The 18,273-nt window shown below is 29.8% G+C and overlaps 1 protein-coding gene across 1 annotated transcript; it reads left to right on the plus strand.

Moving 5' to 3' along the window:
- The first annotated feature begins 12,541 nt into the window (after positions 1-12,541).
- LOC113853088 lies at positions 12,542-13,702 on the plus strand. Its single transcript, XM_027483540.1, has one exon. The coding sequence runs from the start codon at positions 12,664-12,666 to the stop codon at positions 13,285-13,287; it is 624 nt and encodes a 207-aa protein (XP_027339341.1). The 5' UTR covers positions 12,542-12,663; the 3' UTR covers positions 13,288-13,702.
- The last annotated feature ends 4,571 nt before the right edge of the window (positions 13,703-18,273 follow it).

The raw sequence follows: 18,273 nt of genomic DNA on the forward strand, positions 1-18,273 counted from the left end.
AAAATGAAGTAGATTTTATAGTTTTTTAATTTAAAAAGAAAATATGTTATTCCTACAAATTTATCAAAGAAACATCACTGTATATTTCATAAACTTGAACTCTGAAAATTTTTAAAAGAAATCCCTTTTTTTCCATAAATTGAAAATGTAAAATATATGGGGGTAAAAAAACTTTCGAAAGAAACATTATTGTTTTTTTTTAAATAATTACCCTGACCTCTCTTAAGATTAGCGATAATTACATGTAGACTCTCCTCCCCCATTCTCCCCTCTTTATTACAATTTTCAAATGAGATTAGACAAAAACACATTTTTTTCACCCATGCTTCTCCATTCTGAGATAAAAATAGCACTTCCAAAAAATGAAAAAAAAAAAAGAAGAACATAATGAATCGTTGATTTATTCATTTAACTTCCAGTTACATTATTTATTTGTATAGCTTTATAGTTGTTTAATTTCTAAGTAAAACCAATTAAGAATGTCCTTGATGTCTTTGACAAAAAATAATAATAATAATAATACTTAAAAAAAAGTTGAAGAATCCAATTAAAAGAAAAGAAAAAAAATAAGGAACTAAAATAAATACATTTAACTTTATTTAAAAATTTATTTATTTATTATTAAAATTCAATAATATTAATAATAATAATAGTTATAATTTTTATTTTATACTTTTCAAGCTCGTTTGAAAAACATATAGTTTTACGTCTGATAAGTTAATTAAAACAATCACATCTCTGGTAACTCAGATTCGGAGCTAGAGAAACTCCTTTTTAAGCTTAGCATCACATTACTTTACAGTAAAGTTGGATTAGTTTAGCTCTAATCATTCAAAGCTTCAATTATTTGCTGAGGTTAATCCAGGGTCATCGCAATCATAATCAGCTTTCTTCCTGCGTCTGCAATCTTATCTTATTTTTTGCAAAGGAAAAAAAATACAACCTGTCACTGTGTTCCCACGTGGCCTTGATATAGACAGCATTCGTAGGACCCTTGAGTAAAGAATATATATAAATAATTTTGTTACGTGCTCAAGTAGATTTATAATTAGTTTAATCCACATAATTTATATATACTACGCTTAAATTTAATTTTTATTTAAAAATAAGAACTGAGTTTTAAGTATTTTAATCATAAAAATTTAAACACCACTGTATAAATTAATCCTTTCTAAATTTTAGATTATAAAATGAAAATCTATGAATAATTTTGTTACATTTCCAATCATTTTTGGTAGTGATGATATTTTTTTTCAAACACATTCTTCGACTGCATTGCAGCGACGAAGACAACGAAAACAGATGTTGAGGTGCTGACGTGCATACCATCCAAAAATCTTAATGACATATAGCGTCTTTGAAATAGCGGTAAAAATTATATTATTTAAAAAATAATTGTGTATAAAATTGATTATATATAAAATTAATTAGGTGTAGAATTTATTTTTGTTTGAGTATATTTATTGAAAAATTTTATTTCGTTTCAATAGCTTTTTTTAACTCAACAGCTTTTCTTTTTAAAAAATAATAATTCATAACTTTTAATTTTTTTACTCAAATATAATTTTAATCAGCACCTTACCAAACCACAGGATAAAGCTTCCGCTTATAATGTATATAAAAAAAATATTCTTTTCAAACGCTTGGTTTTATAAAATTTAAAGCTATTTTTTTTAGTTGCATCTATAATTATAATTTGTTAAGAGTCTATTTAAAATAGATAATTTAAATTTTAAAATAATATTTTAAATTTAAATTCTTTAAATCCTTACTAAATGATAAAAAAAATTTATTTTAAAAATATATAATTTCAATAAAATAAAATAAAAGAAGTTCAAAATAAAATAATTCTTTCTGTAATTCTCGTTATTGTATTTTTTTCATAATTTTCCCTTAAGACATTCAATAATTTTTTTATTAACTAAAAATTATATATGTAATTCAATAATTGAATTACAATTTTTTATTTAAATGATAAGTATCGTTTATAAAAAAAATAATTATATTTAAATCAAACATAATTATTATGAATGACAATTTTTTTAAGTATTTAATATAATTATGTTTTTCAAATTTCGAATTCAATATCATAAATTAAGTTAGAATAATAATAATTGAACTACATTAAATTTCCTTTTAGTGGATATGCTCTTAAATTAATAAATACTATAATTACTCAGTTAATGTCGTGTAAGCTATTATGGAAACATACCATAAGATACGGTTTAGCTTTATCCTGCTTTTTCATTAACCTAAATGTTGACTGTTTTATTTATGTAACTGAGTACAAGAATTTTATTTTTTTAATTAAATCTTTAACATATTACATAGTTTTTATGCACTAAAGGATACCTTTCAGTTACCGGTCAAAGATTATTTTCTTTCGAAACAGAAATATTATTAAAGTGAAAATATAATCTCTCCTAATAACAAAACCTTTCTCAAACGTATGGTGAGCATGTTTAAGAGACTTATGGCCTGTTTGTTTAACAATTCAAACGGAGTTTACACGATTTTTTTACACATAAAATCATGTTACGTATTACATTTTTTTCAAGGGAAAAAATAGCAACTTTCATCCAAATTTTTAATTATGATATAAAAAAGTTTAGGTAAAAATTATATAAGTTTAACCGCACTTTTAATCTCGTTTTGTTTGGAAAGTGAATATATTTGATAAGTCATTTAGTTAATTGATAATTTATTTAATTTAGTTAGTTTATAAATTCGTTCGATCAAAATAGAGATATTTGATACACAAACTTGTGTTATTTACTTGTAGCTTCTTCTTCTTCTTTTGTGTGTGTGTGTATGTTACATGAAATAGTGTGTTTAAACTTATAACTTATTATTGTTATTTATTTTTAATCTCAATACTTTAATAAAACATTTTATTTACCATCTCCTTTGATATTGTATTATTTTAATTATTACATTATTTCTATTTATTTTAACGTTTTAATAGAGTAATTGATTTAAAAAAATAAATAAGGCTGAGTTGGGTTAGATATTTATCATAAACATCATTTTTGGATTTCTTATTCGATTATTTTCATCTATTACAAGTGTAGTTTATTGACATTGGTTTCTTTTTATAATAGTCGTTTGGATTAGATATTTATCATAAACATCATTTTTGGATTTCATTATTCGATTATTTTCATCTATTACAAGTGCATGATTGGACTATTTTTCGTGCCTCTTTTCCTTTAAATGTGTTTACTTTTGGTGCTACTCTTTTTCCTTTCTCTTTCATCCTTTTCTGGGCTTTGATTATGGAACCCTACGTAGGTTTGTTAAACTTGGAGTTTTGAGACAATGTTGTGTTAAACTTGGAGGACAATTATAGGTGTCAGATTTTAACAATGAAACGTTAAATTTTTTTCTTTCAAGGCACTGCAGTATAACCTTTCTTACGTCTTCGTTTCTTACAATTCTTACTCTTAAAAGTAATAATTCAAATTTAATGTCATATAAAGATTGATCATAAATAATAAAGAGTTTGATATACTACTTATAAGGAATTGAACGTAATAATAAGCAAATTCTTTTTTCAAGAAAGAATAAAAGTTTTTTTTTATAGGCAAAACAAATCTTATTAAAAAGAGTTCAAGGGGAACTCAAAACCCATATACACAAAAAATTACTAACTTAGAGAAATAAAAAGCAAAAATATACTTATGCAAAATTAAGACAGATGCAATTTTGTGGGTTCAAATACCAATCAGCTAACATAATAACTTCTCCCTTACTAACAAGTGATAACCATTTCCAGGATCTCAAAATAATAGAATCTAGGACTTCCCTCTCATCCAAAACACCATTGGAAAATATAATTCTATTTCTATGCAACCACAAAGACCACACTGTACTTACCCAAATAATTAATAAGCATATTCCTTCTCTTTTACTACAGCCAACACCAATCCAAGAAAGCAAGTGAGTCGATAAATCTGAAGGCAAAACCAGTGAGAATCCAAGTCAACGCGCAGTAAAGTACCAGATTTGAGATGAAACTGAGCACGTTAAAAATAAATGAGTTGGAAGTTCCTCCAAACTATAACAGAAACAACAAGTTATATCATCAATTTGAACACCACGGTCAATCAATAAACCTTTACAAGGAAGTGCATTCAACAACAATTGCCAAGAAAAAATCAGACACTTAAGAGGGACCTTCCCTCTCCATAGCCTTTGCAAGGCATCTTCTGTACACTGATCTACACTATTAGGACCACCAAAAAGTTCAAATAGCCATGAATACGCAGATTGCACTGAATAACAACCTGAAGAATCTGTCCTCCATACCCATTTATCTTCTTATAGTAACTTAATAGAAACTTCATCCACAAGCTCCAACAAAAGATTAAAGCTCGAGATCTCATGTTGAAAGAGTCCTCTTCGCCAACTAACATTCCAAACCCATCTAGTGTCATCATGAAAATCATTCTCCAATACACGTAATTCAGCATTTCTCGCCACTGCAAATAATCGCGGAAATGCTTCACACAATCGCACCCCTCCTACCCACTTATCTCTCCAAAAAAGAGTGTGTAAACCTGCACCCACACTTCTATCAAACTTCTCATCCAGCCATGAATTCCCTTGATGAATAACCTCCAGCAAATCGCGCCACCACAAAGAACATCTGTTGTGAACTGATAAACGCTGAAGAGAAGAAGCTAATCTTCCATATCTAGATTCCAACACCCGCACCCACAATGAACTAGAACAATTAACACCTTGCCACAACCATTTACCAAGAAGCGCCCAATTAAACCACTGCACATTCCTAATGCCCAAGCCACCATTCTTCCGCGGTCTACATACAGTTTTCCATTTCACCCAGGAGATTTTAGATCCATCCTTAACACCCTTCCATAAAAAATTCCGTTGGATAGTGACAATTTCCTTTATTACCGACTTCGGCACCTTAAAAAAGGATAACGAGTGCAATGGCATAGAATTAAGAACGGCATTAATCAAAGTCACCCTACCTCCAATCGATAAATACCTATACTTCCATGACGCTAACCGCTTTTTAAGAGCCTCTAACACACCCTTCCATGCACTAGGCTTTCTCGGGTTAACACCTAACTGTAACCCGAGATACTTTAATGGGAAACTACCAATCTTACAATGTAGGACCTCCGCAGCCAAGTTTTCAAAGTCATCACCAGTGTTAATCCCCAATACAAAAGATTTATGGAAGTTAATTTTCATACCTGACATTAATTCAAAGCTACGCAATACTGCTTTCAAAGTCCACAAATTCTGCACCGAAGCCTCTCCCATAATCAATGTGTCATCCGCAAACTGCAACAAAGAAATATCTGGTCCCCCTTCCCCAATCGTCACACCAGAGAACAACCCACAAGTCACCGCCTTCCGCATAAGAACTCCTAACCCTTCCGCTGTCACAAGAAAAAGAAAAGGGGCAAGAGGATCCCCCTGTTTTAGGCCCTGCTCAATATGAACCTCCAATGTAGGACAACCATTAATCAAAGCTGATAGGCTTCCCCCACACACACAAGCTTCCATCCAACTGACCCATTTGTCTGAAAATCCAAAGCTACGTAACATAAACAAAAGATATCCCCACTCTAGCGAATCATACGCCTTCTCATAATCAAGCTTTAACACAAAACACCTCTTATTATACCTCCGCACATAATCAACTGCTTCATTAGCCACAAGTACACTATCTAACATGTTCCTTCCCGGGATAAAGGCTGATTGTTCTTCTGAAATTATTGAATTCAAAACTCCTTTCAACCTATTTGCCAAAAGCTTGGAAACAATCTTATAAAGACAACCTAATAATGAGATAGGCCGAAAATCAGATATCTGTTGTGGGAAAGACACTTTTGGCACAAGTGCTACAAAATAAGATAATAAAGACTTAGGTAGCTTCCCATTTCTACAAAATTCAGTAAGCATACCCATCACTTCTTCCTTGATCACTCCCCAAAACCTCTTAAGGAACACAAAATTGAAACCATCAGGCCCCGGATTTTTATCACCCTCACACTCCAAAATCATCTTTCCCACTTCCTCCTCCGAAAAAGCATTAACAAGCTCCTCATTCTGTAGAACAGAGACTCTTGGTAAATTGTTAATATCAATAGTAGGTCGAAGCCAACTTCTACTACTAAAATGAGCCGCAAAATAGGACACCACACCTGTTTTAATCTCATTAACCTCTTCGACACATCTCTCTCCAATTTGGAGTGCATGTATATTATTTCGTCGCCGCCTCCTATTAACACATAAATGAAAGAACTTTGTATTTAAATCACCCTCTTTCCCCCATCTCACCCGAGCTTTTTGGGCTATGAGACTCTCTCTATTCTTCTTAGCCTTCCAAATATCACCCACCAACATTTGTTGACGCTTCTTCTCCACATCAGAAAGTTCTACCACTGAATTTTTATCAAGCTCAACTCAGTTGTCAAATCAGAGATCACCTTATCAACATTTCCAAATACCTCAATATTCCATTTTTTTAATGCAATCTTAACATTCCGTAACCTCTGGCTAGCTCTCTGGGCAGCCCATGGGAGGGTAATATCTCTTTTCCACGCTTCCTCCACCACCTCCACAACTTCTTTATGAGTCAGCCAACAATTATTAAATCGAAATGGCTTCGGACCCCGGTTAACCACTTTGTGCTTAAGAATAATGGGACAATGATCAGACACATCTCTGCTCAGAACCTGAATAAAACCATCTCCCCAGTAATCAAGCCAGGAACTAGAAACAAGGACTCTATCCAGCCTGCTCATCATAGAAACATCCCCTTTTATCCATGTAAATTTTTTACCCACAAGTGGAAGATCCACAAGTTCCATTTCCTGAATGAAAGAATTGAAGCCCTCCATTTCAGAGATACCATAGTCTGCCTGGCAACCCTTCCTCTCTGTCACTTGTCTCACAGCATTGAAGTCACCCAATATACACCACATAAATTTGCCAAGACCCCTTCTTGTCATGAGCAAATCATCCCATAACTTTCTCTTCTCACTTAGTCTACACGATGCATAGACATTCACCACAACACATAGGTTTTCAGTAGCCAATACCTACAAGCAAATACCCAGGAATCCAGTACCAGAAAAGGAGAAAAGTATTTTACATTTGGAAGTATCCCAAAGTGAAAGCATACCCCCACTTCTGCCAATGGAAGGCAAGGCACACCAATCAAAATTCACAGAACCCCACAAACGCGTACATAAATTACTATTACATATTTCAAGTTTTGTTTCCTGAATCGCCAAGAACTCCAGACCTTCAGAGCGAACAATCTCACACACCTTCTTTTGCTTTATCGCACTCCCCAGCCCTCTACAATTAAATGAGCCAATCTTCATTTAGTATCAAAGCGAACCCCATATTCTTTCGCAATCGTTCTATCATGTACCTCCATCTCAATCAATTTCTCTCGAACCTGCTCATCATTCCCATGTACAACCAAACTAACCTTCTTGCCAATGTCTAGTAACTTCGATGCCATTACCTCATCATCACAATCTGTAGCAACAATTCGCTCCCCCACCTCCACTGAAGGATTGGAAGGATGCGAGTTGTCGAAGCTCTTGGAAACATTAGCTGAGATTTCATCAGTTAGCAATACCTGTCCTCTAAGTTGCGATGGCATTGACGCTTCTTTATTATGATTCTTAGGGTTTTTTCGAGAAGGTTCTATGAAAACTGCGCTCTTATGTCTCTTCCCTCCTTCATTACCTCGACTACCTTTCACAGAGCATGCCTTCCGAAGGGATTCACGCACATTGACCCTCTCTTTCTCATTTTTGGATTGAACGGGATCGACTTGCGTTGTCCCAATTGTCTTCATATCCCGTGTTTCTGGATTTTTCCAAATCAATGCATCTAATCCAAACGGGTCTGACAAATTCAATCCATCTCTTACTATTTGGGATTATTACGTTTCAGAAAGTTGAGGTTTCAGAAAGTTGCTTATGTAGAGGAATTATTACGTTTCAAGGATGATTGGGATCAAGTTATTGAATCTATTTTCTAATAAAATTATAAAATTAAATTAAATTAAAACATATCTAACAAGAAAAAGGTAATACAAGTAAAACACAAATAAAACTCCCAAAGGGTTACATCTAATCCTATTTGTTGAATCAATGAAGCTTGTCTTTAAAAAATATACATTAACAAGTTTATAAATGTGAATTCAATATAAAAATGATAACTAATAACGTAAATGTAGAAACATATATATTTTAACACAAAATTAAATACTCTAGAAATCAATAATTTAAAACTTAGAAATCTGAATCACAACTCATAATAAGGAGCAAATCTTGCAGGACTGGATGCAATTTTTTTTTGTAACTTGAACGAACTGTTAAATTAATAAAGATACCAATTTATGATTTATTAATTAAAAAAATGCTAGAATGATTGATATGCTGGATTGTGTTTAAAAAACGCTAGGTGGAAGGTATGCTTGAAGAATTCTTAAAAATCCTTGAGAATGTAAATTTTGGAGTGTTTTAAGAAAATGTCAAGCGTGATTTTAGTGCAAAAACTAACTAGTAATTATAAATATAATTAATGAAAGTTGATTTAAGTAATGCGTGCTTAATTTTGTAAAACAGCTAAAATAAGCAACATTGTCTATTATGGATGATATCTATTATTTTTAAAAATATATATTTAAATGACTATCGGATGAAGTGTAATGACTACAGTCATTTACTACAACTAAATTTAAAAATGCATTAAATAATCTTCAAATGACTCTTCACATTTGAAATTCAAATTAACCAACCAATAAATTAACACTTCATCAACCTTCAATGACCTACTTCATGTCAATTTAACGATCCATTTCGTCTTGAACATTACTGCAAGAGGATGTATTGAACACGAAACCAGTAAATTTTTTTACTACACCAAATTCAATATTAATTTTAAGCATGTATTTTTATATTTATTAATTTTAAAATAAAAATATTATTTTAATGACTAAGATCTCTTCCAATGATAATGTCATTGCAGAAGATTCTTATCCAACCAATGATCAATCTAGTTAGAAAATCATTGAATGTTCAGTTGAGCTATTCTTTGTTTTTTAGTATTAATAGGCTATTCTTATTTTTTAGTATTAAATCAAGTTTTTCCTTAAACTTTTGTTCTGGTAATGACACAAAAACATAAAGAAATATTACTTTGATGTGATTCTGATATCTTTTTTTTTTTACTATAACAATGTTTCATTCAGCTTATTTTAAATAAACTATTATTAATTCTCATTAATTTAAAAAAATATTTTCTTTTATAAATTTTTTTAAAAAAATACATGATACAAGTTTATTCTAATATACCAGTTATATGGAATATAAAATACTATATGAGTTACATATGATGTCGCTTTTGCACGTGCTTTGTTTAGATGTCAAGAAAATGTGAGGGGAAAAAAATAAAAAATAAAACCTTTTCCTTTTTATTATGGTGGGAAAAATAGTAAGATAAAATATCATATATTCATGTTGAAATTAATTTCATAAAAAATTAATTATAGTATAATCTTTTTAATACTATCATCAAATTATAAGTTATTATTATAGTAAAAATTATTGACTTTTGTAGTAATTAATTTAACAATTATACTAATAAAATATTCTAATTGATTGATTATGTAAAAATATTTAAGGTTCAGAGTTTACACTTACAATACATTAAAAATTAATTTCTAATAATAAATTCGTTGGTAAAAAATTTTCATTTACACAAACTATTTCTCGAATCAGGATCCTCTCTCATTTTGGCGGGAACAGAACTCTCCAGTTAGGCAAAATTTTGTATTTTTACTTAAACAAAAATACAAAATTAACGTAACTGTACATCCAGTTACGGGAGATGATCCGAATCTCTATTTTTTCCATTTTATAATTAAAGGAGAGAGAAAATTATGTAAGCCTCATAGTGTGTGTATATATATATAATTTTATTTTTCTCATTGTCTCTTAGATAAACCAATATTTTTTTTTTCATTAATCATCACTCATTTCCTTTTTTCTATGTTTTCAAACACTATATAATTCAATAATGGACTGAGTTGCATAAATTTGTTAAGAAAATAAGTATTTGACATCCCTTAGAATGTAACTTTACATTACAATAAATTTTTTAATTTAGTCTTTCAAAAATTAAAAAAATAGTATTAAGTAGATTTTTTAAATGTCTAAATCAATAAATTGATCCTTCAAATATTTGAATTGTTATTAGGTTAGTCTTGTAAAGTTTTAGTCACTAAATTAGTCACTTTAGTTTTTATTAATCATTATTTTAATAAAATTTTAAATATTCTTAAGATTTAATTTATCGTTAAACTCTTTTTACCACTCTAATATTTATTAAAGACCAATTTTCTGATATTTTATATTTTTGAAGAATTAATTTTAAGATAAATTAAAAATATTTAATTTAATCACAAATATTTTAAAAACTAATTTATGCGTACAACCTTTTATAACATGCTTGTGGATAATTTAATCTTTAGAAGACTATTTAAAAAAATTTGATTAAGATGAAAAAAGTAAACGAGTTAAATTAGAAATAATATGATTATCACTCTTATGCTTAAACGAAGAATTTAGGAAAAAAAATAAAAGGATTACAAGACTTAAGATGCATTTGATGGATACAATTTAATTAAATATTTATTTAATGAATTTTCATACGAGTTTATCTAATATCATAACATTTAAAAAAAATGAAAAATATTATTATAAAAAATTGGTTAAAATAAAATTTAATAAAGATTATAAAAACTATAAAACATTTTTATATACTCTTCCAAACGTTTCCTTGATCAAATTTAATTCTCTACACATTTGGAAAGAAAATGAAGGGAGAGATTTGTTTTATTTTTCCGATGATATCTTTAACTTTTTGGATTAGTCTTCGTGTTTTGGGTATTTTTAGTTTTCTTAATATGATAAGATTCCCATAATAACAACGGGTTCAACTAAAACTCAAGTCCCATTTTCGGTGAAGTAACAACTCTTGTACTTATGCATATAAAGCTCAAAACCTGAAAAATAATTGGTTCATTTCTTGTCCTTTAATTTTAATAGTTTCTTAAAGGATAGTTTTAATATACAGTAAGGGCAAAAATATATATAAAATAACATTATATTTTCATAACGTTACAACAATATTTATATTATTAATAAATTATATTAAAAATATAAAAATAGCATATAAAATAATATTAATATTATATGTATAATTCATATTTTTTAAAAACATAATTACTATTTAATAGTTTTTTCTTTTCATTTATCAACTAAATAAACAAAAAAACAACTCATCTTTATTCCTTTCTACTTTGTTCATACCAAATAACTTAAAAAATCATTTTTTTTACTTTTTCTATAGATCTAAATTCATTTTATTCTTTTTTGAAATAAAATGAAGTGTTAAGAGGAAAGATAAATAGAAAAAAAATATAACGAGAACAAGAATGAATCTTAAAAAAACAACAAAAAGTACAAATATTAGATGGATATAGAAATAAAGTATAAAAAATAAAGTTTAATTATAAATTTGATTTTTATATTTAATATTATTTTTTATTTTTTTTCATCTGCTTTAATATGGATTTGATTCAAATATGTACTTAAATATAGTAAGTAAGTCTATTATTAAAAAATTTTATATACACAAAATTTGAACTTAAAATATTGTTTAAGTGATATTGAGTCACTTGCTATTCGAACTAATTTTTATTAATATATTATTTTTTATTTTAACTTTTATATAAAAAATTTTATATAAAGTAGCTTATGAATAAATTTTCGTGGTCGAGGTAAAATGTTAAATTTGATTTATGAACTTAAAATTACTTTTTATCTTAACCTTTATATTTATACTTCATTAGTCCCTACATATGTTATGCCATTTTTTGTTCGATCCATGTAAAAAAAATTATAACACTGTTATAACTTGGATAAATAATGAAAATTACTTAATATTTTTTAATATAAACTAAAAGAAAAATAATTTAAGTGTAAAACTAAAATGATAATTTAATAAGATATTGAATGTTGACTTATTGAACAGTGAGAGCACTAAAGAAATTGAATATTCGGCATGGGTGTTTTCCCTCTATTTTGACCGCAATGAAAAATGAGTGAAGGGAGTGTGTGGTGGCCAAAGATGGCAAAAACCTTATTCATACGTTTCAGAGATGACGATCAACTTCTAAAAATAGAAGGTTTCATTGAAGATGCACATGCTAGCAGTTTCGTTCATTCTCTCCTCCAACCAAATTCGCGAGTTATCCCACGCACCACCACAGTCGCGTGCCATTGACGACAACATACTCAAATAATAATGTCATTATTAATTTTTTCATGGTTAACTGTGTCGTCATTAGTTAAATTCCATTTCACCATAAGAGTAAATTCATACAAAATGAACCCCAAACTCAAATTCAAATGAAATTGCAAACGTTATATATACAGAGCAAGTGCCACCCCTGTGCCCCCAGCTCAAGCACAAGAGCAATGGACTCATAGTAGTAGCAGTAGTAGTGAATAACACTACCCTTTTTCCCCTACTTCACAATCAAATCAACGCTTCCATTTCCAGGCGGCGGCGCAACCGATTCCTCCGCCGCATATGGCCAAAGGTCGCAAATTGACCACCAGCCGCAGCGAGCGCTTCTTAGGAACCTACGCCTTCAGCCAAGTCTCCGCCGCCGTCGACCCATCCGAGCTCCGGGAAGAGGATGTCTGGTCCACCGGCGAAGATGCTGGTGAACGTGACTTGAATGTTTCGCTCGGCGAGTGGGAGCCACACGCTGCCGCCGGAAGCAACGGCGGATCCTCCGGTCGTCACCGGCGACGGATTCCCCGTGACAGGGACGACCACCGTCCCGTGGGTGGCCTGTCGCTGGCGTTCGAAGACCCAGCGATTAACGCGTCGCCGAGGATAGTGCACCAGTTCCGGGCGCGTGAGGAAGCGGCGTCGACGCCGCGTGGACGCCACGTGGCGACTTCAGCGCCGGTGAACGTGCCGGACTGGAGCAAGATACTCCGAGTGGACTCGGTCGAGTCGTTGCACGACGCCGACGAGGGTCTCGAGGAGGACGAATCGGAGATTGTGCCGCCCCACGAGTACTTGGCCCGTAGCCGGAAGATGGCAGCGAACTCGGTGTTTGAAGGGGTGGGTCGCACGTTGAAGGGCCGAGACTTGAGCCGGGTTCGCGACGCGGTGTGGAGCCAAACCGGGTTCGATGGCTGAAGGTCCGGTTCAGTTATGGGCTTTCTTGGGTAAGTGGTTAGGCCCTCTTTGTAATTGAATTAATTGTGATTATTATAATTATTATTGTGGTTGTTAATCCGATTCTAAGTGATTGTTAGTTAAGAACGATTTGTTTTGGTTTTGGTGGTGGGCAATGATTCGGTTGGGTGGACTCGGCTGAAGAGAGTCCAACTCAGTGGCCAGTGAGCCTAAGCAGTAATAAATTATTAATTAGCTTGTAATTCAATTTGGAATTTCTAAATTCTGATTAAGAACTTCTCCGCCCAATGCCACTTTATTTTCTCTTTGTTCAGCGAATTTGCCATCCTGCGTTTGTTAATTGTGAAAGGGAAAGCAAATTAAGTGTATATGTGATGATGAAATGTATAATCACTGAGCAGAGCGCTGTTCATGGTTAGTTTAATTTGTACTTTTTGTTAAAACTATAAACAATGCTAAATAATATTATTGCGGTTTTGCAGATAATGAGACAAATAACACCGTTTTCTTTAAAAAGTGTTTCAAGGGCACTTTGGTTGGTTGGTGCTTGTGCAAATAATGAGAATAACATAAGTTCTTGCACTGAACTTTTGAAATAAGGATCTAATTTGTTATGGAGAAGAAAAAATTCAACTTTTCGTTTATTTTAATATTTATGCAACAGTGCATGCTATTTTATTTTTCCTATCCAGAGTCGCGGAAGTCAAAGCCACGGGCCACCAAAGTGAATGTTTAAAGTAAATAATACTATGTTATAAGTAAAAGTAAATAATGCTCTCATTTTTCTTTTTAAAATATACAGAAGACGTGCAAGATGAAATGAGAACATAATTGTAAAATACTATTATTCTATTAAAAATGAAGTAAAGGAAAATTATGTTTCCTTTACAATGTTATTGACATATCTCGTAATTTCATATAATTTATCAATCCACTCCTATATTTGAAATTGGAGATTAAACAGTAATTTTCTTTATCATGGTAATTTCATTTGATACACAAACTTGTATATATTAACACCATCGATGCAATAATATCTCATCTCGAAAAATTATTAGGTGCTGCATGAGCAAGATAGTTATCATCATTTTATATAACTTAACTATAACATTCGATATAATAAAATAATAATGACCTGTACAGTTGAAATGGTATTTATTTAGTGGTACCTAGTAAGAGATGTCGAAGTGATAATGATGCTTCTACACTGTTTACTTACTCGTGGAGCAATAACAACTACAAGTGTCTTTCGATCATTACTTTCAACTCGTGATTTTGAAATCACATAAGCTTAATTATTATTCTAGCATTTTGAAAGAAAAATGCCCTACTAATATATGATTTATTATTGTGAAATAAATGGATAAATACAATGTTATTAAACCTATTTAAATGAACCTACAATGTTTTATACTATCTATCAATAGTTTAAGTTTTTTAAAAATTACATTCAATTTTTAATTTACCTAACTTTTAATCGTAATTATAAAAAAATATTTTGAAAACAGTAAAACGCGTGAGAAATATTCGAATGAAATGGCAATATTTAAATCAAGCGAACCTGCCAATCCTTACGAAATTGAGTAAGGTAAAAAAAATTCCAATCAATGCTAGATTTGAAAATTTCCAAATTCAATATTCTAAGAGTTGCACGTAATGGTTTTACTGGTGCAATAATTAGCCTAAAATCTTCCTTATATCTATATTATATGATGATGTCACTCCATCTTATTGTATTACAAATAACTTATTTTTTTGGTCTGATGTTACAAATAACTTTAAAATTGACCATCAACTCCCAAATATATCAAATCCAAATTATCTTATTTGATGAACAAAAATTTGTGGACAAAGACAAAGGGGTCCACACATAGAGAATGCCTTTCGATGGAAAAGTGATGGAAGCCTACAGCATTGGGACAAGTTTACTCAGATCCAAGAGTAGGAGTGGTGATTAATCTGTGCCTATTTTAATCATACTAAGTTTAATAAGAAAATTTGGTGTATAGTTAGGCCATATCATTGTCACAACTAACCATGCTTCTAAACACTTCATGGCTAAGACCTGACAAAGGATAAACACTTCCAATGCGCCTTTTTTTCTGTAAGGTGGGACAAGCTTTCAGTGAACCATTAATTATTATGCATAGAAAGGTTATATTAGTTGGGATGAGATCGCTTTTTTAAGAGGAAGAACTTAGCAAACTAAAGGTTGATGATGATCAGTTACTATTTACGCACTTTTCCTCTACTTGTAGGTGTAATTACTCAATTATTATTTTAACAAAATTTCATTTCCTGAGTCACTGTCATTGTGTTACCCAACAAAAGGAGGCTTGCGTTAACCATAGAAAATTGTGAGAAAATAAGGGGGGGAAATGGTATATTATGCATTCCAAACGCTACTAACTAGTTGAAATATTATTTGAAAGTAGTGTTTCTGCAATTGGATGAATCTGTTTTATATCATCAAAGTAGACGTGTAAACAGAGATTCCAAGCTGCTTACAACTCTTAAGTGTGCTTTCCTTAGAGATTATTTAATTTGGGGATTAAACTTTAACCAATTTGCATTTTTCTTTTGTCAACTACTATTTCTTTAAAATAATTACTTATTTTTATAGTTTTATGGGAGAACTTAACAACAAAAACAACCTAATCCATATATGTACTAAGATGCAATTTGAGTATACTTTTTAAAAAATGCTTTTAGGAGAAGAATATATGAAAGTAAAATAAATTGTAAAAAAATCATGGGCTGAAATTAAATTATGTATTTCAAATTTTTGAGAAGTTAAATGTAAGAGCTTCTAAAAAGAAGCAAAGGAGCATAATACTACTTATATTCCTATTTATTTATCTACAGAAATAAGAAAATTAAAAAAGCTAAAAAATTTAAGTATTTTATTAAAATTATTAAATGAACTTCATATTTTACCTATATTAATGAGTAGTGTCTTTGACTTCTAGGCTACTTAATCAGGATAACTAGTTCATTTATTGTGCTTCAAATTTTAACTTAGGAAAAAGAGTATTAATAAAAAATAATAATTAATATTATTTTTATTTTTATTTTTATATAAATAGAAAAAAATCATCTTTTCTCTAGATAAATAACTAAAAAAAAAAAAGATAATTCAATATAAGGAGCAAGACAAACTTATCTAATCCATCTAATCAAATTAAAATCCCTGTTTGGGCTAAGCCATCGTTTCCAGCTCAATATTTATTTTCAGCCAACCCGGGCTCATCCTAGACCAAAATATTGGCCAGCCCAAATATTTCCGAACCCGGGCTCAAGCTATACCAAAATATTGGTCAGCCCAAATTTGGCCCAAGTGTGGCTATTTAATTTTTAAAATAGTAGCAAGTTATATGCAAGATGACCAGATTTTGAAACCTTGCTCTTGAAATTTTTCTCATTCTCTTCTCCCTCTCCGATGACAAAAAAATAAATAAAAATAGTATATGACGGTTTATTTTGTTTTTTATTTATCATATTTAAAAAGAACAGAATTAAATTGAATTATAAATGTTTTTTTTCTATGCTTATCTAAATATTAATGTAGAGTATAATTTATTAAAAGTATTTGTATTTTCTAAAGAAATATTTTGAAATTATTTTAATTTGTAATTTAGATTACTTTATAATTTATGATGAGACTAAATACTTTTAATAAGTTTTTTAAAATTTATTATATGATATATATTTGACTTCTAATTTAAATACTATTTTAGTCCTTATAAGAAATATATTTTTAATTTAATTTATATATAAAAAAGTTAATTAAACAATATTTTAAATAAAATTATTTATAAAATGATCCTTGGAGTTATCTATTGTTATTACATTATTATTTCATATTTTTATGTTTTTCCTTTATTACTATAAATTTTATACCTACACATGGCATATCTTTCCTCACAATTCATATACATAATATACCTTTTTTAGTACTTACATAAACAATATTATATATAAAAATAACAAGATTAAAATAATAGCTATTATATAAACAAGATGATGATTCATAACAGGTGATAAAGAGTGTTTTTGTTGAATTTTAACAATGTCGTTATAATTCAATGATGTAAAGATTCTTACTAGAATGTTATATTTAAGAATCGAATAAAAATTATTTTGTTAAAATATTTTTTTTAAGCTATGGAAAATACTATACAATAAGAGCTCATATATATATATATATATATATATATATATATATATTTAAAAAAATTACATAATTTAATATAATTCAATTTTTTAGCACGTTTAGATACTATAATTTGTAATAAAAATTATGATTTTTTTATTATATATAATTATTTACAAATAAAAAAATATTTTTAAAAATTATAAGATCCTATGCATTAAAATCACACATTAGCCAATATTGTAATTTCAATAAAATTTTATTATTTATTAATTTTTTATTATCTATCCTCGAATAGATGTAAGAAAGTTGTATTTTATTAAATAAATATTAAATAAGAATGTGAATTTACTATTTGTTTGGAGTAAGAAATTTTTTTTAAGTTATAAAATTACAGTGGAAGAAACTATATTTCGAGGGGTTGTGGAGAGTTATAGAAGGAACCTCATTATTAAAAATAGATGCGAATTCAAGAAGTCTTAAATTTTTTTTGAAAAGGCTACATTTTGAGCCATTTTAGAAGCTTTTATCACACTCAGGCTTCCCTCAAAATTGCTTGAAAGATAGGAGAGTAGTAAAAAATCTTTCAAGTCTATAAGATTGAAGGCCTTTTCGAAGAGTTTTTGAGAATTTTCTAATCTCTAGACTAAGAATAGCTAAAATTGCTTAGAAAATAAGACTATCAAAAAATTATCCTAGTCCACAAAATTGTGGGTTTTTTCAAGGAGTATTAAAGAGTTTTCAAGTCACTTACACCTAAAAAACTACTCAAAAAATAAGACTAATAAGAAAATATTTCAAGTCCACAAGATTAGAGGTTTTTAGAAGAGTAT

Source organism: Abrus precatorius, unplaced genomic scaffold (assembly GCF_003935025.1).
Source record: "Abrus precatorius isolate BTA unplaced genomic scaffold, Abrus_2018 Scaffold10, whole genome shotgun sequence".
NCBI classification, from domain to species: domain Eukaryota; kingdom Viridiplantae; phylum Streptophyta; class Magnoliopsida; order Fabales; family Fabaceae; genus Abrus; species Abrus precatorius.

Bases quoted from the DNA above. Each gene is read 5' to 3' on its own strand.
- LOC113853088 (XM_027483540.1), top strand. From the start codon at position 12,664: ATGGCCAAAGGTCGCAAATTGACCACCAGCCGCAGCGAGCGCTTCTTA.